Below are 21558 nucleotides of genomic sequence, written 5' to 3' on the forward strand. Positions count from 1 at the left end.
CTTAACTACCCTTATAGTTAGAAAATTTTTCTTAATATCTAACCTAAATCTCCCTTCCTGCTGATTACATCCATTACTTCCTGTCCTACCTTCAGTGGACATGGTGAACAACTGACCACAGTCCTGTTTACAACAGCCCTTAATGTATTTGAAGACTTATTATCTGATAAAGAATCTCTTCCGGATTTTCAATTTTAAAATCTGCAATCACCATCAATATAAGCCTTGACACAAGATCTACATGCTCTACCCCTGGGGGGATTCTGCCGGACTGCAAGCCCGCAGATTTCCTATGTTTCCCTGCAGAAAACGGCAGGGAAGCAAAGGGAAGCCATGTGGGGGTGGATGGGGACCATGAGCACAGTTTTTTAGGAGGCATACGGGGTTACATGCCACTGCCCCCTCTCATTCTGCAAGCAGAGAACTGCCCAGTTGAGAGGCTGTCTGTGTCCCTGCACACAGTCCCTGTGACTCTGCAGCTGAATCATGCCTCCTGGGTCCTGTGCCAGTCATGCTTCCCTTCTGTGTGCTGGGAGCCTTCCTGTTTTCTATTCTGTGCAACAGAAAGTGCCTGCAGTAGGGCTGGGTAATGGAGGGGGTGGTGGGGAAAGAGGAGGTGGAATAGGGAAGGCGGAGAGGAATGTGGGAGTGAGGGGAGGGGGATGGAGAAGAAAAGGGAACAGGGGCATCACAGGAAGTGGGAGCCCAGCATGTGGCATCTCCTCAGCAGCAGCAGGGGCTCCCCTGTTAAGCAGGCCCATTGAACTCTCACCCTGACAAACTCTACACCTGGACCCCTCTGATGAGCCCCCCACACCCAGACCACCCCCCCACTGATCCCCCACCCAGCTGCATCTGGACCCCCATCCCATCAAGCCCCACTCCCCTCAGCACCAGGACCCCCCCACTGAACCTCCCACACCCAGGACCCCCGGTGGAGATCCAACTCCCCATACCCAGCCCCAACCACCTTCACCTGGATCCCCTGCAAAGTCCCTTTGCCCCTGCACCCAGAACCCCACAACAAGCCTCTGTGCATCCAGATCTCCCACTGAAGCGCTTGCACCCAGACTGTCCCACAGAGAAACCTCTCACCCCACACCTGGATCCCCCCACACTAAGCCCCTCCACACTTGGATCCTGCTGGGATGAGCCTGCCCACCCATACCTGGTATGGAGGGGCAGGGTCCTGGGTTGTTTCTGGGGCAAGCCCAGCCCTTGCACTGTGTCAGGGTCATGTGCAGCCTCACTGCCAAGATCTTATACCGTGGGAGGTGGGGGATTAGGGTGATCTCCCACCACAATGCAGCCAGTGGTCTGTGCTCCCCACTGCCATGCTGAAGCCACATTTATTTATTGACAAATAAAATTTCCAGAGTTTTAAAATAATGTGTGCATAATTTTTAGGCACAGAATTCCCTCAGGAATAATGCTCTAGTTACACTAAAGAGCAAAAAAATTCCACCCATACCTCGGAAACAGACCAAAGCAGCTAGTTAAGTTTCAGTTCCCATTAGAAACAGGAGGGAAAAAATACTTGCAAGAGGACAAAAATCATAGACTAACATTTGCTGTCAGAAGCCAAGTAGAGACTCCTGCTAGTTCCAATTTGTCCTTTAAGTGTGCACTTGTTATACTAACACTTGTGACGATGACAATTTCCTTTGTACCCACTTTGTCTCAGCATCATAACTAGGTAATGCATGAAGAATGTTGATCTCTAAACATCACATCAGGACAAAGGAGGAAAACAGACTCTTGGTTATGTGTTCATTATCATTCTGCAAGCACTGGACCATCTAAGCTATTGGTAACCTCTGCAGAGACAGCTATCACCGAGTTAATCTGCTTGATGGACAGGTACCTCAGCTGCAGAAAGCAACATTCCATGTCTTCCCCCCACACCTTGCTCTAGCCTCACATACATACACAAGGCATCCATGACTAAAACCTAACCTTAGGGCCCAAAACATGTACCTGGACAGCTAAGAGGGAAGGGAAACCAGCTGGATTTTTTTTCTTTATCAGTACTGCTACCACTGTTTGAATCCTGATGTTGCTAGCAGGATAGTAGCACACAGTTCCTTAGAACAGTTTTTTAGGATTTTGGACCTAAAAACAACATTATAAACCTGTGCTGCAGGCTAATAGAAGGGTGAGGATAGAGAGAGCATACAAGATAACATTCTGAGTTTCAAAAGTTCTTAGAAAGACCCTTATTCATACTGACCAAACAGGTCACATTAGACTGCTCTCCGAAACAATATCTAAATGAGACTAACCAGCACAGTTTTGTTCCCAGTATGGACAAGGACTATTGGAAAGGCTGCTGTAGTTCTAGGGCATAGCCTCCACATTCAGAGGACAGCAGCCAAAAACACAAAAACAAAAAAACAAACCAAAAAAAAGATTGCACCCAAAAGGAGAAAAGGACTACCCACCCAACAATCTCTCTTCTCAGTGGCTTTTACCTTGCAAATTTCCCTTTGGTATTTCAATAAGATGGTTAGAAGTCAAGTTTATTTCATTAACATGAATAATTTTGCCACTCACTAATGAATAAATGCTGTCTCTACATTGATGTTTGTCAAATTCTCTCAGCACTAACGCCAGCTGAAGCTGCACTGGGGCTAGTGTAACAGCACTTGATTTGACAAAGACCTCAGCATAGACAAGGTCTTCAGATCTAACTTCAACCGTGTCTACATGAGAAGTTGCACTGGTCTAGTTTAAATCAGTGGTTCTCAAACTTCTGTACTGGTGACCCCTTTCACATAGCAAGCCTTTGAGTGCAACCCCCCCCTTATAAATTAAAAACACTTTTTTATAAATTTAACACATTTATAAATGCTGGAGGCAAAGCAGGGTTTGGGGTGGAGGCTGACAGCTCGCAACCCCCCATGTAATAACCTCGCAACTCCTGAGGAGTCCTGACCCCCAGTGTGAGAACCCCTGGTTTATATCAGTAAAATGAAGCAGACAGCGAGCTCCCATCACTGTGCCTCCCCCCATCGATCAAAAGTTAAATGGAGACAGTGCGCTAATCTTACAGGGCAGCTCTAGGCCAGAGTGCACAGTGGCATTTTTGACAGTTGGTGGAGAGTGGCGGCCATCATCCATGTCCTGCTCTGTACACTGAGCCTCTCCGTGGATCACTGCTAGTCCCAGACGCAGTCTCTCAGCATAAGACTGGGCCCTGCATGAAAACCAGAGCAGGTTAGGGGGATGCATCAGAACACCTCTGGAAAGGCCCTCTGGTTTGTTATACTTTTTAATCACATGTCTTTAATCCTTGCCTACAATCAACAGGGGAATTTAGGACTGTGCCACTCAACTTCCTATCAAAATGTGTAGGATTGTTGCTAGGGAAGAACTGCTTTTTCAAATCCATCCTCTTCAAACACCCCAACATCCAGTACCTCCCTTCTTCTCTACCCCTCCATTCCATCACCAGGAGGTTCTTGGTGTTCCTCTGCATCCTCTCCCTATGACAAGCTGACTGCCACTGCCTTCTCAGGCCTGCTGATTCAAACAAAGACCCTTACTGCAACCACCACCGTACAATGGTGTGAGCCACGGGCTAGGTGCCACTTCCTCCTAATGGCAATCTCCCGTTAGCATTGGATAGAGGCAACAGGTGTGACTATGTATTCTGACTGTGCCCAGTACTGGCTCTATGACCCCTTAAATGTGTGAGAAACTCAGACATCCTCCAATACCCAGGTAAAGAGAAACTGCTTAATACTCCAGCTGTTGGGAGCTCTAAGTCTGGGCATTCCCCCCCAAATCCCCAACCCCTCAAGTACAAGGGTCATTTGTGACAATCCAGACACATGCACCTCACAGGTTGGTAGCACTAAGTTTGAATCCAGCATTTTACCGCAAAACAGTTTGACAAGCAAGTTTATTGTCTCAGTTAGGACTCTGCATTTTGACATGCACTCCAACTATCATATCACAGCAGGTTTTATCAAATGTACACCCAGACAGCTAGGAAGAGTATTTACCTTTTTGCTGCATCAGGGGATTTGGCTACAATAACTGCATTTCTGTAATCTGGAATCTGAATTAAAAAGAAAAAAGGTCACTAAAACGTAAGTAGTGAGTCTAGTACTAGATACAGTACTTGTTCCTAACTCATTACAATTTGGGTGAACAACAATTGTGTCTACATCTTTACAATCAAGTGCAACAGTTGGAGAACCTCATGCTGTAGTACTAATAAAAGGAGATAATTCCATTCTAACACCAGTGATATAAAGAAGGGCAGTCAGACATTTGTATATAATCTGCCCCAGAACAGAACACAGTACTCAAATTAAAGTTTAATACTCAGAATTCTTCATGCAGTACAATTAGGTCATGGAACTCGCTACTAAAAAGACATTTTGCAGTTCTACACCACCTTTCATTATTGGCTTCAACAACTGTACAAGGTGCACACTGCCAAACGCAGCTACTTCTTTGGGTACATCTACATTGGATGCAGACATACCTACACTAGCTCTAATCGAGCAAACATGCTAAAGACAGAAGTGTAGCCATGGTGGCATAAGTGGCAAGATAGACTAACCACTTGAATACTTAGGGTTGGCAAGCCTGTCCCAGCACAAGCAGATGCATTAGAAATAGAAGTGCACTAGCTTGATCAGAGCAAGCATGAGTGTATCTACCAGAGACAGAAGTTACACTTCCAGCTCCAGTGTAGATATACCCTGAAATGGAGAGCAGGAGCCAAGTGATTCACAGCATATACTGCATGAGAACTGGGGGCAGAGATGGGGAAAGATTTTTTTGTTGTCCAAAGACATCTGGGATCAACTCCACTTTTTAAGAAGGGCCAGACATGGGAAGATGCACTGTACTCTGTTGATCCTGAATGAAGGGATGAGTTGACTCTGCTAGCATTTAAATATGCTGTTCCAGAGATCCTGGGCACTCTACTAAAAAGCATCATTCTTGCAGTCTGCATGATTTTGCTGGGATCCAAATAATACTTTCTGAACATCTAAATAAAACAAATTGCCTCCCCACCTTTGCATAGCACTGCTGGAAACAGCATAGCATAAAATCCAGCTATAATTTAGATCACCAAAACATCCACTTCACATTGAGAGAAACAGCTTAATAGCATTTAAAAATGATTAAAAAGGCATGAGTAAGAATAGTATCTCAAATGATACTGAGAAAACAATTGTATGAATTTCATTGTTCTATACTTCAGAGCATGGCCTAATCTCCACTTTTGATCAGGAAATAGTTTCCAACCTGCTACAGTATTTCACACTTTCCTGGAAAGCACTGGTATTGTTCTCTGTCAGAGACAGACTCCAGGAACAGACTGACCACCCGTCTAGCCCAACAAAACAATTCTTGTGTAAGCACCCGAATGAGCAATGCTATATCATGTCAAGTACAAGTTAAATGCAAACAAGTATAGATAAAACTAGAGAAACCTTACTTCTTCCTGTATATACTGAAGCAAGAAAGGGGATGCCCTTAAGTTGTCTACTGGAAAGCTGAAGAAGCCTTGGATTTCCTTTTGATGAAGATCCATAGTGATAATGTGTGTTAAACCTAAAAACGCAAAAAAGAGTGAATCACCAAATAGCCTCTCCTATCCTCTGATACAATTTCTGGAATACATGATCTGTGTGTGTCCAAATTTCATGGTCTCTAAATTATCCTATGTCAATATATTGTGTGCCACATTTTAACAGATGTATAAGCTGGTAGAAGAAAAAGCTTTGAAGCAAGTACTGACAACCAGCCACACTATTATAAAAAACACAGCACCAGAAAGAGCATAATATAGGCAGATCAATACAGCATTCCTAATCAGATATTTGTGGATTGTCCCCAGATACAACTGTAAAAGACAGCTGAACAAATGTTAGTTCCCCCAATGTAGGCCGAAGACTTGGGGACAAGTCCCCAAGAGTGAGGGGGGAGGTAGGGAAGGGCAGTTGATTCCCAGGGGTGCATAGCAAATGAACAAGTTATAGAGGTTAAAATTCCTGCTGCCTCCTTGCACGACACACTCACCTGCTTTGGCCAGCATAGAAGCTAGCAGTTTGCAGACTATGGAGCCCCTCTTCCTCATTTTGCTTTGTTTGCTATAGGGGAAGTAAGGGATGACCCCAATAATATTCCTGGCGCAGGAAGTCTTCAGTGCATAAGCCATTATCAACAATTCCATTACAGCAGTGTTCACATCTCTAAGAGAGGTTTGAAAACCATTCCAAATATTAGTGTAGAAGAACTCTGATAACAATTCCCTCCCCCAGTCTCTAGCTTCTTTGCTTAGTGTTCAAAAAGTAATTTGCTTTGAGCCTTTTTTGGATAAACCCTCAATCTTTGTTATGAATGTCACATGTGATTTGATAAAGCTAAGCAGACTTGCTTGTAGCTCAATAGCCCACTGAGCTACCAAAGGCGAATTGAGAGCTACCACTTCCCACACTTAACTTTCATCCCTTCCTTTTTCTTGTTTACATCCTTCCAGACCTTTTACTGTTCAGGTCGTCAGCTACAGGGAAAATAAGGTTCTGCTCTTCTGGCATTTGTTGAGTTAAATATACTTAAAACCACAAACCTTCAATCAACTTTAACAACAGATCAAGCTCTCTTACGCAGAAGTTCATTGTTACTATTTATGCTATTTTTGCTACGGAACTTAGTGGTACAACAACTCAATGCTTGTCAAGGTGCCTAAAAGGAAGGAATTTGTTCTACATGTGGCAGTTGGTTTTATATAGAAAAAAATCATCTTAGATCAACACACCCTGCTGCAACTTTCTCTGGAAGAAAAAAAGTTTCTTCCAGAAAGTATCAAAGTGATATCTTTCTCTAATACTTCATTGATCTCTATGCTAGTATTTTGTTTTACTCATTGTTAGAGGTGAAAATGTAAATGAGCTTTACTGTGAGAAACATGAAGCTCTGAAGGCTCAAACTGCATTACAGAGGATCATGATAGGGAAGTTGGGTCTTCTGGCCACAGCAGTGTTTATAGATTCCATGAACCAGTGCCTCTTGAGATGCTCGCAAATAAGAGATCAGGTCTTAGGCCACAAGTTCTGACAGCATATATTTAACAAACTCCCTCCAACATGATTTTTTTCTAATACATATGCTCTATTTCAAACAGATACTATTTTGGGGAAGTTCTATGGCCTATGTTTTACAGGAGGTCAGACTAGATCAAGGTGGTCTCATCTAGTCTTAGTATCTATAATATCTATTTTCCCACCAAAGAAAGAGTGTGCCAGCAGTATACACAGTAAGAACTGGATCATAATTACAAACTCCTTCCTAAGGACTAAAAGTCATAGGTAGAGCCCTGCGTGGATATAAAAATATGGATCTGCATCTGCCATGATCAACTCATGATCCGATCCACAATCGGACTTTTACCTGTATCCGCATCTGCACCCTCAGCAGCAAGCTCTCAGAAGTCTCACAAGGGCTAGCTAGCGGGGGCCGGGGGGAGGAATGAGTGGGGGAGGCAGGGTCTTGCAGGAAAGAGGTAGTGCAAGGGTGGGGACTGACTGTAAGGGGCAGCGTGGGGCTGGGGTCTCGAGGAGAAGGGGCAGTGCGGGGCTGGGGAAGGAGCCCTGCATCATGTGCTGCTCCCTTGGGCTCACGAGCAATGGCATACGGCAGCAGCGTGTGTTGCATCCTAGCGGGGCAGAGGGGTGGGGTGCTGGGCCAGCCGGGGGCGGGCCCTGCCACCCAGAAGCCTGCGGGATGGGCCTGGGAACGCAGCCAGTGCTGCCTGAGGGGCTCGAGCTGCTGGACAGGAAGCAGCACGGCAAGCGGGGGCTGGACAGCCCTGATTCTGACAGCACATTGCCCCTCCCAGGCTGCTCGAACCAGGCGCCGCGGGCCAGGCACCGCCAATAAGTAGAGCTCTGCATGGATGTATCTGCATCCGACCCACTATCTGCCAAAATGGTCTGCGGATATTAAGAGGATATCCGCAGATTTGCAGAGCTCTACACATAGGAACTAACATGCATGCAAGGAACAAGACCTTGAATCTCAAGTTTTGCGGATCAGATTTTCTATCTCAAGTCTAATACCCCTGTTGTAAGATATCCTTTTGGGGATTTTTCCTCTCATTTCCATCACTGCCCAGAAACAAGATGCATTCCATCACTGTTGCAACCATCAACATTTCACGCTGAACATTTTAGAGGGAAATGACTTTTTAACTAATACATCTCATCTTTTGCAGTCTGTATAGTTAAGTTAAGATCTGAATCATGGAACATTTTACATTTACTTTGAACATTTTAAGGAAACAAGCGACTTCCCCTCCCTTGCCCAGCTCCAAAAAACAGCATAGCATAAAGTGCAGGCGTTCTATTTTGCTTGGAGACCAGCATCGCTGTGCTACTCACATTTTCAGGAAACGAAAGGCAGGCCACATCAAATCACCCTATCAGTGCTAAAACCCCCAAGCAACAGCTTCTATTGGGTAGACCCATGGAAAAAGTGGTGTACAGTATGTGAAACATACACAGATCATGGCAGAGGTCTGTGAGAAAGACTCACCTTGCCTAACTTTTGCCATGTTGACTGGAAAGCTATGCTTTAACTACACAAATCTTTCCTTGAACCCAGCTTGGATGAGGAGACATTCTAGCACTGTGTTGCTTTCAAATGAATATGGTGGGCTTGTTCACCAAACATTCTATCCTATCCTGCCAATAAGCTTTGACTCAGCTACTCAGGACTGAGACAATTTAGAGCCTGTGGAAAACGTATGCACCACAGGGTGGAAAATCCAGTAATATCCTCAAAACAAAGACAACCTTACTCACCCTATTATACCAGCAATCATGGGCAAATTCTCAAATTATAAATCAGTCCTGCAATAGGTCACCAATCTTCACTGATACGTCAACGTAATCCCATATATGCCTGCTTTTGTTGGGGGGACAGAACAGTTGTGTAGTCATTTGGTGACAGAGCCTAAACAAGTAAAGCTAAGTGAGCCGGCTGTCATTAGGGTCAGAAGGGACCATCATGATCATCTAGTCTGACCTCCTGCACATTGCAGCTATGCTGGGCAAGAGGAACGTCATGGTAAAACCTCAACTCTGAGACTCCCATGAATAGAGCCCTGCAAATCTGCAGATATCGGTCTCATATCTGCGGACCACTTTTGCGGATAGTGGATCGGCTGCAGATACCACTGCACAGGGCTCTACTCACAGGCGGTGCCTGGGCTGCAGTGTCCAGCTCAGGCAGCCCGGGGGGCACAGGCACTCAGGGCTGGCGGCAGAGCCAGTGGCTGGGGTTGGGCGGCAGGTCAGTGTTGGGGCTGTCCAGCACCCGCTCACTGCACTGCTTCCTGTCCAGCAGCTCAGGCCCCTCAGGCAGCGCCAGCTTCCCCATCATGACCCACCCTGGCAGCACTGGCCATGTTCCCAGTCCCAGGCCCACCCCACCCCTCCACCCCACTGTGATGCAACATGCACTGCCGCCGCCGCCACATGCCATCGCTTGTGAGCCCCAGCAGCAGCACGTGATGCCCCTTCCCCCCAGTCCCTCCTCCCTGCATGGCCCCTTCTCCTCGAGACCCCACTCCCGCACTACCCCTTATCCCCAGTCCCCAACCTCAAGCTGCCTCTTCCCTGCAAGACCCCCCCCCCATTCCCTCCCCTCCCCATTGCTAGCCCTTGTGAGATGGCTTGCTACTGTGGATACAGGTTAAAGACGGCTAGTGGATTGTGGGTTGATCCTGGCGGATCTGGATCCACATTTTTGTATCTGCGCAGGGCTCTACCCATGAAGAGCTGTCTTTCGCAAGTCTATTGCAGCTCCTCAGAAGCCACTGCAGGCATCTCAAGCTACTGATTACTATCCTTCATCCAGTCACAGCATTCTGACCGCACTGGGTTCCACTTTCCCCCTGAACAACAGAGTAATGTCCCTGAGAGCACTGAGACCAAGAGTTGTCAAAGTGACATTCCATTCAACTTCTGATTTCTTCTTGCTTGTCAAGTGTTATACAACTAACTAGTCCCATTTCTTTATCTTCATTACTCCCCCCATCCTCTGGAAATGAACCTCTATTTGTGTTTCTTCGTGAACATTCTGAGTGTTTGTTAGTCTGCTGGCTCCATCAGCCTGCATATACAATGGTATTTAGACACAAGAAGGCTTTGTTTGCTATGAAACACCCAGCCAAGAATTATATAAAACAACCCCCTGCCTCTCAGGAAGGCAAACTAACAAAGAACTGTTTATTTCCTTCAGTGGCATAGCCATGTCAGTGGGGCTGGGAGGTGAGAGAAAGATGCTATCAAAGTTATACTTTTGGCTTAAAAAAAAAGTTTAAACTTCATGTTTTATCCCACCTTCTCTTGAATTATACTTTTACATCACTGGAAAAACACACACACACACACACACACACACACACACACACACAGATGAGGGATGAGTACCAGTAATTTTGAAGGCTTCCATGACAGTGGCTAGGTTCTCCTTTTCAGGAAACCAACCCATATATGACAAACTTCACAGAACTGAGGAAGGAGAAGAGAAACCACTGTGGTGAGTACATAATTTAGTAGATTGCACAAAAGCAATAAACTTATTTACGTGGCTTGTCACCTTTGCCTCCTTATGTCTATGCCATCCCTCCTTTCTGGAGGAAGTACTGCACTACTACTCATTCCCTAAGGGCCTGCACCAAAGTTGTTCAACAAACTGTATTACCCCTGGATTGTTTGATCATCATCCTGAATCATATTTATGCACTCAGCTCTTAGACCTTAGCCTACATACCTGTTCCTGAATGGCTTCTCTGTATCTAAACAGTTTCCCTATTTACAGTGTATTTTATCTTTCACCATTATTCCTGCAGTCTGGAGCCTTTGCGATTTTCCAACCTTTCCTTGTGAAATTCACAAAATTATTTATTCTAGTGGTTTGTGATGGGGTGTCCATCCCACACAAGGCCTGATGGGGTTAATGTGGGCCAAGTAACTGCATAGGCTGCACCTGGAGGAGGAGCCAGGGAGCAATACAGAGGACCTTCAGCTGCACAGGAACAAGGTGGCCTATAAAGCCCAATAGCTGAGAGTAAAAGGGGCTGCAGAGAGGGTGCAGTCACACTCAGGGTGAAAGAAGGCAAGGTAGGAAGCAGCCCAGGGATACAGCAGCAAGGCATAAGATTACAACAAGTAGTCAAGGTTTGTGCAGAGTCCCTAGGGTGGAACCCAGTGTAGTCGGCAGGCCTGGCTTTCCCTGCCAGACACTGGGGAAGTGGCACCATTATGGGGCAGTGAAAGGGAAGACTGTCTGGGACAGTGGGTCTCAAGAGACTTTGAAAACGCAGCCTGCCTTGGAAGGGAAAACTACAGGGACCTGGCCAGCGAGTCAAGCCACAAAGCAGGACAAGTTGTGTCCCGAAAGCACAAAACACAGAGTGACAGAGTGCAACTGCAGGAAAGGGTGTTGGCCTGGCAGAGCTAATCCCCAGGTGCAGCCAGGAGGCGGTGGGTCAGAGCACCCAGTGACATGGCTAAACAACTGGCTCAACAGAAGAGAGATTCTACTATGCAACATTTAACAACACTCTTGGAGCCAGGCAGCTCATTCCATTCACTCCCCACTACCTTTACTTCTGGTATCTCAATTTATTATCAGCTCTTCCATCTTTACTGTTTACAGCATGATTCCATAGTATTTGAACACTATTTTAATATCAAGTTTTGTGCTGCTGAGGAGTCCGTCAAGATGGGAAGCTGCAAAACAATAATCCATTCACTTCCTCTCCTCACACTCCTGCTTGGCTGACTTAAAATCTACTGCAGAATGGAGACAACCTTCAGCTTGTCCTCTCTAAGCAACACAGTGAAGCACACATGAAGCTGAAGAATAAAGAACCCTGTCTGCATCACAGTGGCTGCTCATTTGGAGGCCAAGTCCTTTCAACGCTCATTCAAAGATAAAAGAGCAGAGACTTTTTTAGACAGGCATGATCAAGTCAGGTCTGGGGAAGGGAAAAATTCTGAACAACTTGACAGCAATTAGTGAGACATTCGTGTTTTCTCCCAAGTTTACTGCCTGCTCAAATTTTGATTTATCATTTCCCTGACTGAAATACCTCATCTGTCTCAGATTTACATAAATCAGCAGTGTTTGCCCAAATACCTTCATTCTATTAGCAGGTTTTGATCCTGCTGGGGAAAAACAGGGGGTCTGATTAATCAGGGAGGAGACCAATTTCTTCACCTGAATGCACCCGATGAAGTGAGCTGTAGCTCACAAAAGCTTATGCTCAAAATAAACTTGTTAGTCTCTAAGGTACCACAGGTACTCCATTTCTTAACCTGTATGTATGTGATGTGAGAATGGCTTTTCTGGGAATAGACTATCTAAGGTATAGGCTGAATAGTTTTGAGAAAGGACCCCTCAGAGCAGCCAATCCTGGGAAAAAGATTCAAGCTGATCTTATATTGTCATTGATATTTTTATTAATGAAGCCAAGCCTTAGGAAGGGGATAAGTTTGGACTTGTTTAGTATATGGACTGTGTTTGCAGAGAAGACTGGAAAAGGCTTCTGCTCATAAGATGTTCCATCATCAATTTGTTCTTAAGTGCTGGTAAGCAGTTTAATAACAGAATGTGCAACTTGGGCAAAGCCCTGAAAGCACATGAGTTTTTTCACTTTGCTAGTCAATAACAATGCAACATTCACCTCTGGTAATTTTGCATCTTTAAGAATAGTATGAGACCTAGTTGCAACTACTTTTTTTAATACTCCAGAACTGATTTTCACTGACTGCACTAATCATTTAGCAAGAAACCAGCAATGAGTGCACACTTTCAAACTCACCTCTTTGCCTTCGCTGACACTTCATCTATCCAACTATTCTACCGGAATCAAGCAAGATTCTCAGGGTAGCGGATGGTTTTCTAAGCCCATCATGACTTTCAGTATTTCTTTGCCCTCCTAACCCAAAGCCAGTACAGCCCAACCTAGAGAACAAATAGACCGACCTGAGGAGAAATGCCCCAAGGACCACATCTGGGTATGGAAATTGTATGGCAGGCCATAAATGCTCACGAAATTGGGGGTTGGGGTGCGGGAGGGGTTGAGGGCTCCAGCTGGGGGTGCGGGCTCTGGGGTGGGGCCAGAAATGAGGAGTTCAGTGTGCAGGAGGGAGCTCCGGGGTGGGGCAGGGATGCCGGGGGGGGGGGGGGGGGGGGTAGGGGCTCCGGCTGGCGGTGCGGGCTCTGGGGTGCAGAAGGATGAGACTGAGGGGTTTGGAGGGCAGGAGGGGGATCAGGGCTGGGACAGAGGGTGGGGCGCTGGAGGAGGTAAGGGGAGCAGGCTCCAAGCAGCACTTACCTCAAGCAGCTCCAGGAAGCAGCGGCATGTCCTGCCTCCAGCTCCTACGTGGAGGCGCAGCCAGGCACTCTGCCAATGGGAGCTGCAGGGGCTGCTGTGCAGAGCCCCCTGGCTGCCCCTATGCGTAGGAGCCAGAGCGGGGACATACTGCTATTTCTGGGAGCCGTGCAGAGCAGGGGCAAGCCCTGGACCCCACTCCCTGACGGGAGCTCCCGGGCCGGATTAAAAGGTCTGAAGGGCCGGATGCAGCCCCCGGGCCATAGTTTGCCCACCCCTACTCTAAGGCCTACCTAAGAGCCAGAATGGAATGGTTCAGTGACGTGGAAGCACAGAAAGCAGTCAGAGCTTCAACATTAATTCAGTTTCATATCATTACAATCAAAGGAAAGGAAAGAGTAATTCAACTTGTAATGAAAGCAACAGTCCCTTTTGTTGCTAGCTCCGCTGCTTGGTAATTGGAAGGCAGAGGAAATTACACATCCTGAAATGGAAGTTCCAATCAAAATCACTGAGCAATAGTCTGCAAGGACTACATAGCACAGAACAGAGAAGTTTTCATTCATAGCCATCAGTTTTATTTGTTGTTGCTTGCAGTGGCACACTTAGCCTATCTGATTAAAAGCTTCTCAGCTGATTGTGGTGCAATCTACTGGGAATTTTGACAGCAAAACACCACCCTCCCAACAGAAATGGACATCAAGGCAGCAGCACTGGTAAAAGAACACACTATTATGGTGGCAAGTAGATACAAAACCTCAGAACAAATCTGCTAAGCTGGAAATTCAAAGTACACTCCAGTGGACGGGATCCTCATTATCACAGATTTAAATTAAGCCAGAAAGTACCTACCTGGGTATTGTCTGTATAATGAAGATATCTTGGCCCCGGACAGATTCTTTTATTTCAACTCTTGTTTCTGAAGATGACAGAAAAATAGTCAGCCCTAAGCTGCTGTTTGGGAATGAAGCAGATAACACAGCACATTAATCGCAACTTTTTCCAGCAGGTCAGGAATAAGGGCCTGCTTTAAAGATAAAGCAATGGAGTTTTAAAACCCACAGAATCTACCCAGAGAAAATTTACATATCAGATCATAAACAAGTAAGTCGGCTGGATTTTCCAGAAGGCTGCTCTCTGGAAGCAAGGAGTTTGCATGATGTAGCAATGAGATATTTGTAATTACAATGGGATGTAATAAATAGATGGAGAATTAGGCTGAACTGCAATAACTTTACATGTTGTGTGTGGGGGGGGGGAAGGGGGCGCGGAGGGAGGCAGAGAACTACTCAATTCCTACAGGATGTTTCACCTCCAAAGCAGCATAAAGTTGTCCAGAGGTTTTCTATTTCCTTTCTTTTGCTGATGATCGCTGTCAACACCACACTCAGTGAACAAAGAAATATCAAACATGTAACAGTCTACAGCATTTTATGAAAAAGGAATAAGCCCTTCTATATCTTAGGGCAAGGTCAGCTCTGTGCTTACAGGCTAGTAAACAATAACATGAAGTGCAGAATTCAAAGTTGGAATGTATCTTTTGTTTTGCTTTTGAAGCAAGCAGACACTCTCCTCCAATTGGAGAGACAGTTTCAGGTCAGAAATCAGAGTCTCCACTTAAACCATCTCTCCCTCACCACTCAAATTTCAAGTTACAATAAGCCAAGTAGTCAACCAGCTCTGCAAGCCAGAACAATACTATTAGGGTATGAAGACTTTTCAAGCATTCCTTTTCCATACATTCATGATAAAATAAGAGGCTAAGTTGGTGGGAAGAAGAGAGAAAGATGGGGCAGGTTTATCAGGTTGCGAAATTCAAAGTCCAATTATTTGGGCAATTGTGATAACGTAAAGGGATTTAGCTCAAAGAGATTAATGATTTGCAGTGCAGTGATGAAGGATGAATCTGTACCCTGAAGCAAATGTCCCAATTTAAAAGTTATATCACAGTAAACTCAAAAGACAGGGAGCATGAGCCAAGACTCATGCAGAAAGAGTCAATCAGTCACCATAAGTTAGAATGGCAGACTGCACAGATTGAAGAGCAAAACCTGAAACCACAAGATGTTCTGGATGATGCTCTATAACTATATAAGGGCAGTAACTAAAATCCCAATAGCTTAAAATATCCATATTTTCACTGCTCAGGACTGAATCAGCACCCAGTGACAATAACCTCTTCTTGGGGCGTTTCAATGCAAAACTGGCTGAACATTCTTCACTGTTGTGGCAAATAAGCAAGCCAACAAGGTCTTATTGCTGACATATAAAACATGTAATTGTCCTAGGACTGGAGGTAGATATAACACTGTACATCATTCTATGTACCACAAGGCAATTGAGGTCTGCTGGGTGGCCCTTGCTCCATTTCAATCTGGTTAGGGCCAGGCTCCCTAACAGATAAGGAATTCTTCAGATGGGATCCTTTTTTATATAACTGTCCATAAGAGTCCCTTGCCAGTTTTGAAACTCATTGTATAGACTTCCACTTCAATCATTCCTCCTGTTTCTACTTACTCTTTTGTACAAATGTCAGTGGAGAACTGAAATGCTGAATTACAACTAGGCCATTGGGCTCTGTTTTCAGCCAACACACACATCTATTTCAACAAAGCACTTAGATGTCTGAAGACAGGTGCCCAAATACATTTAAATAAGAGATAAAGTTGAACATGGTTCAAAGAAGAACTAGATAATTCATAGACGATAGGTCCAGCAAGGTCTATTAGCCAGGATGGGCAGGGATGCAAAATCATGCTCTGAAGTGTTCCTAGTGCCTAGCCTGTACTTGCCAGAAGCTTGGAATGGGTGACAGGGGATGGACCACTTAACGATTACCTGTTCTGTTCATTCCCTCTGAAGCACCTGGCATTGGCCACTGTGGGAAGACAGGATACTGGGCTAAATGGACCATCGGTCTCACCCAATACGGCCATTCTTATGTAACTTCTAGGGCCCTTTTTGAGTAACTCTTTGAATTTGCATTCTCTCTAGACTGAGATGACAGCACTGGTAGAGAGATCATCCAGTCTTTTATAGATGGGGAAACTGAGGCATGGACCAATTTATTGACTTGCCTAAGGTCATACAGGAAGTTTAGCAGAGGCAGGAATAGGAATGATCTCCTGACTTAAAAACACAAGTTTATCCTTTTCCCTATAATATTTCTCTGTTACCTGGTCCCTTATTACACAAGTTTGGTCAGCAGATTTACCACTAGTTAATTTCTAAATGTAACAGTGAGACAGGCTTGGAAGCACAGTAACACTGACTCACCTCCATTGGTTTCCTGGTACACCGCAGATTTTCCCAACTCAACACCAAGACGCCTGATAAAAGGGAGGAGGAGAGGGTTAAAAATAGATTAAATTGGTTTGTTTTCTAAAGCATTGGTGTTCTGAGGCATTAAATGGCTCACCATATGAAGCTTAGCCTTATACAACACAGTGTCAAATAAAAATTACAGCATGTGTAAATCATTTATCAAAATTACCAAATGGAGAATTTAGTACAAAAATGCAAGCTGCAATGTTCAAATTAAGACTTATTCATTTTAAAAGCCAAGTGTATTAAATGTGACTCTCAAAGCTCTTTACTTCTGAAGGTATTAAAAAAGGCCATACAAATTATCTAGTCTCTTCATGAATGCTACCATCATTCCCCTGCCAAGTAACTTGTTTACTTTAATGTTATACACAGTGTGGTAGGAGGCAGAAGCAGTACAGGGGCAGAATGTTTGGCTACAGATTAATGACATACCAAGAATAGTCTTTTCAGATTTATCAGATGCTATATCTCCAATGGTATAGAATAAAGTGTACTCTCAGCCAGAAAATACACATTTTAAAATGAAATGGGATAGAACCCAAAAGACTGCAACAGTTTTGTACACATTCCTTATTACTGACCTACTATACCTGCCCCAACTGCACATAAGATTAATACCTACACTGGGGTCTATGAAAAAACCCAGAGCTAGGAGATTTCAATCTCAGAATAGAACTGTACATTGAGTTTATGCGCTTCTTTGCAACACATTAACACACTTTTAAAAATTCACCCCACTGACCCAGTGTGTCTCATCTTCCCTTGCCATCATTTTCAAATAAAGTTTTTTGATTTTTCAGATTACTTTACATTTTTCTGATGTGAGAAATACATAAAACTAAAACCGTTCATTAGCAAGAAGTCAATAAAAGGCATCTATTTTTTATGTACAGATACACAGAATACAAATCATAACTGTTAGAATTCTACCTACTGTTATATACTAAAGATCCTTTTAACAAGCCTCTTGGGGCATGTTGACACTGCAGTAAAAGACCTGCAGCTGGCCTGGGCCAGCTGGCTCAGGCTGTGGGGCTACAAAACTGGAGTGTAGATGTTTGGGCTTGGGCTGGAGCCCAGGCCCTGGCACTCTCCCCATCAGTGCCTTAGAGCCTGGGCTCCAGCCAAAAATCAAGTGTCTTTACAGCTTCACACCCCAGACAGCTAACCCAAACCAGCAGCTGCTGTGTGGCAGGTTTTTACTGCAGTGTAGACATACCCTTAAAGGACTCCATTGTTTAATGAAGCAGGTTTCATTACATTGTGTGTGTATTTAACATATTTCCAAATTAATTTGCTGTATTTAAAATTTAATTATACTAAAAGATAATTTGTTTAAAAGATATCTGATTACAGATGTAATTCATCTAGAATGTTCAGCTAAGATCTCAATGACATGTAGATCCTCTATTCTGCACAAGTGTGTGTTTCATCTCAGCTGAGTCACAGGATAGTTAGATTGAGCCCTGAATATTCATGGCCTTTTCAATTAAAAGGATTATTCACTGAATTACCAGTTGTAGTTTTGAGTCTAGTAAATACATTCTTTTAACACATGGGTTTTCTTGTTAGTTTCATGGATCCTTATATAAATACAAAGAATGTAGGCACATGCATAAATATTGCAGTTAGGAAACAAAACCTCAAAATAAAGCTTATTTTTGAGAACATATAATTATCCTCATCTTGTGTCACAAGCCTGTTCAAGCCACAATTTTTATTGCCACTGGCCTACAGCCAGAAAAGATACCATAATTAACCACCATCTCATCCTACACAGCTAAGTGCAGTGATGGTGCAGACATTAATTTATAAGGTGCTTAGGTGTCTAAAAATGGCTTAGTCCGCAAAAGGTCACATATAGCCAGAAATGTACTGAAAAGGAGCTGGTGGCTAGGATACTGTGGTTTTCACCTACTCTATGGCTGTTTGGATTTTGAACTGCCACCTACATTGGGCACAAGGGAGTTCTGTTTACTGTCTCATTTGAAGGACAACACTAGGTGGTACTATCAGTCTGTGGTATTATTAAAGGGTAGAAAAGGAAGGTGAATGTCTCCACTTTTTATTACTGCCCAGGGTCCACACATATTGCTATTACATTGCTTTTCAACCATGCATATTTACTTTACAAGTAAATAAGTACTTTACAAAGGAAGATATCCCTTATCCCTATTTTACAGATTGGAAAACTGAGGCAGAGAGTTTAAGTAATGTTTCCATGGCACTCTGAGTACTAGTCAGCAGCACAACCAGGAACAGAATCCAGAAATTAATCCCAGTTCTTTGTCCTATCCAGTTGGGTATGCTAACTGCTTAAGAGTGCAGGCAAACAAGACGTAGGTCCCGACTCCTAGTGGAAGGGACACAGCAGCCTACAGTCACCTAGCAAAGTTTGTCACCCAGTAACAAGGTAGCTCCCTTCTAAGTATCACTGCTTCAAACGAAAGCCGGCAGCTTGCTATGCACAGCCAAGCTCCGATAAATCTGAACGGAGAGCCGTCAGGCTGTCACAGCAAATGCAAGTCCTTCAGTTGAAAGGCCTGTAGAGTATTAGCTTCCATTTTGTAGCCTGATGGGATTCTTCAGCCCTCCTGACTACAAAGCCAGAAACTTAAAACCATGGAAGTTTGGCCTGCTATTGAAAGATTCAGCTCAAAATCTAGAGAACAAAAAAAAAAAAAAAAAAAAACACACAAAGCATTGGAAAAAAAAGATGCCTAAAAATGCAAGCTATTTCCTCCATGAGTGCACAGAAATTCTTAACCATTTTTTGGAGATACATAAATTCCAACTTCACAAACAGGCAATTTATTCTGCTTTCTCCATTTGGAAAAGGTGTTCTGCTGAAGAGACTGTCACCCAGACACCTGTAGCCAACCACTGATCTAAGGACAGTAAGCAATCTAAGCATACAGGAAGCCTTTAAAATACTGTGGCTGGAAAGATCTTAGCAAAATGCCATCTGGAAAGTGGCAGATTCAACACCACATAGTGTAAGATAAATAAAGAGAAGGTTTGCAATGCTTTGAGAGGTTGCACTGGCAAGAACCCAGTTACGCAGAGCAGGAAACAAGAGCCTGATGCTTCAGAATTAATAGAGTAGACGATGCAAGCTAGGTTCTGTGCTGCTGAAATAAGAGGCTAAAAGAAGGCAAGTTACTTCTCTGAACAAGTGAAGGCCAGAGAGTCAACTTTCAGTGCAACTGAACTGGCGCAGCTCGGGTTTAGATAACAGGTCAAGAGAAAGTAAAAGTATTGAGAACACACTTGTAGATACTGTCATCAGCCCACAAACCCCAAAGCAGGGATTGGCAACCTTTGGCTCGCAGCCTGTCAGGGTAAGCCCCCGGCAGGCTGGGCCGGTTTACCTGCCATGGCCGCAGGTTTGGCCGATCACGGCTCCCACCGGCCATGGTTCGCTGTCCCAGGCCACTGGGGACTGTGGGAAGCGGCAGCCAGAACATCTCTTGGGCCGCGCCACTTCCCGCAGCCGCCATTGGCCTGGAGCGAAGAACCACAGCCAGTGGGAGCTGCAATCAGCCAAACCTGCAGACGCAGCAGGTAAAAAAAACCGGCCCAGCCCACCAGGGGGCTTACCCTGGCAGGCGCAAGGTTGCCGATCCCTGCCATAAAGCACTGACTGCTCAAAAACACTGGAGAAGTCAAGAGTTGCATTTCAAGTTACCTTTTTTTAATACATGGATTATTATTTGTATAGCTTTTTCTCAGTAGACAGACACCTGATCTGCAGTGATTGTGTAGAGCCCACCAGCCAATGGGTTCATAAAAATCTAGGCAGTTCAGGCCTTTATTACTTAAACTGAGTTGATATAAAAGTACTCTAAATTGGTTTAAGTGTTTCTACACAAAGGAGTTACACTGATTTATTAAAATCAGTTTCTGTACACTTGTGTAGATAAAATCTCAGTCTTCAACTTTGTGCTAAAAGGATGCTGATAACAGCCTTGATTAGATCAGGGTTCTATCAGTTGCTTGTTTACCCCTTAAAGGCAGAGGTGGGGCAAGGGTGATGTCAGATTCCCTCTGGAGAGGACTGAATTCCACAGAATTACTTCCTATCATTTATGTCAACAGGAGGTTTGCACAAAGGTCCAGGGTAGAATATAGCCTTAGGGAATAAACTTATAATTAGAGAGACAAGGTGGGTGAGGTAATATCTTTTACTGGACCAACTTGTGTCGGTGAGATAGACAAGTTTCTGAACTTATACAGAGCTCTTCTTCAGCCCTGGGAAACATACTCAGTGTCACAGCTAAATACAAAGTAGAACAGATTGTTTAGCATAAGTATATAATATATTTCAAGGGACCATTCAAGGTGAAGTAGCCCATTAACACCCCTCCAGTAATAAAGGGGGAAAGGCACTTGGAGTAGCAGGGTTGTTGAGGTCCCAAAGCACAGGTTCTGGCATGAGCCTGAACATCTACACCTCAATTTTACAGCCCCCATAGCCCAAGCCCAAGTTAGCTGACACAGGACAACCATGGTGTTTAATTGCAGTGTAAATGCTACCTACAGTCAAGGCCCTGTTAACTCCATGACAAGACGGTACCAAATGCCTCATCTACAACTTTGTGAAAGCAACCCCTACTTTTAGTAGCAATGTGAATTTATTTCAATACTCTGGAATATCCTCCATTCTCATTTCATCCTCAACGGTTCAGAATTGAAAATATTCATTGATGTAGTTATTATTTTGAAGAATGGGCTTCTTTGCTATGCTGTGCAGGTGGCCTGGCTCCATTTCCCAGGCATCAGCTCCCCCAATGTTGTCCAGGTTACCTGTTGCACAACCTCCCTCCCAAGATGCGTCAGGGAAGCAAGAATCTTGTAGC

The 21558-nt window shown here is 44.4% G+C and overlaps 1 protein-coding gene across 5 annotated transcripts in view; it reads right to left on the reverse strand.

Moving 5' to 3' along the window:
- Window positions 1-21558, reverse strand: part of PRPSAP1 (phosphoribosyl pyrophosphate synthetase associated protein 1) — a 46887-nt gene that overhangs the window by 10902 nt on the left and 14427 nt on the right. For 4 of the 5 annotated variants that reach the window (XM_043497515.1, XM_038371762.2, XM_038371761.2 and 1 more), the window contains 6 exons: window positions 16649-16701; window positions 14225-14291; window positions 6046-6218; window positions 5462-5577; window positions 4008-4063; window positions 3051-3196 (listed from right to left, as the gene is read on the reverse strand). In XM_043497515.1, coding sequence (XP_043353450.1) covers window positions 3051-3196; window positions 4008-4063; window positions 5462-5577; window positions 6046-6218; window positions 14225-14291; window positions 16649-16701 — 611 coding nt within the window. Of the gene's footprint in view, window positions 1-3050; window positions 3197-4007; window positions 4064-5461; window positions 5578-6045; window positions 6219-10460; window positions 10542-14224; window positions 14292-16648; window positions 16702-21558 lie in introns of all 5 variants that reach the window. The other variant, XM_038371765.2, reaches the window with a different exon arrangement.

This window comes from Dermochelys coriacea, chromosome 14 (assembly GCF_009764565.3).
Source record: "Dermochelys coriacea isolate rDerCor1 chromosome 14, rDerCor1.pri.v4, whole genome shotgun sequence".
In the NCBI taxonomy this organism is placed as follows: domain Eukaryota; kingdom Metazoa; phylum Chordata; order Testudines; family Dermochelyidae; genus Dermochelys; species Dermochelys coriacea.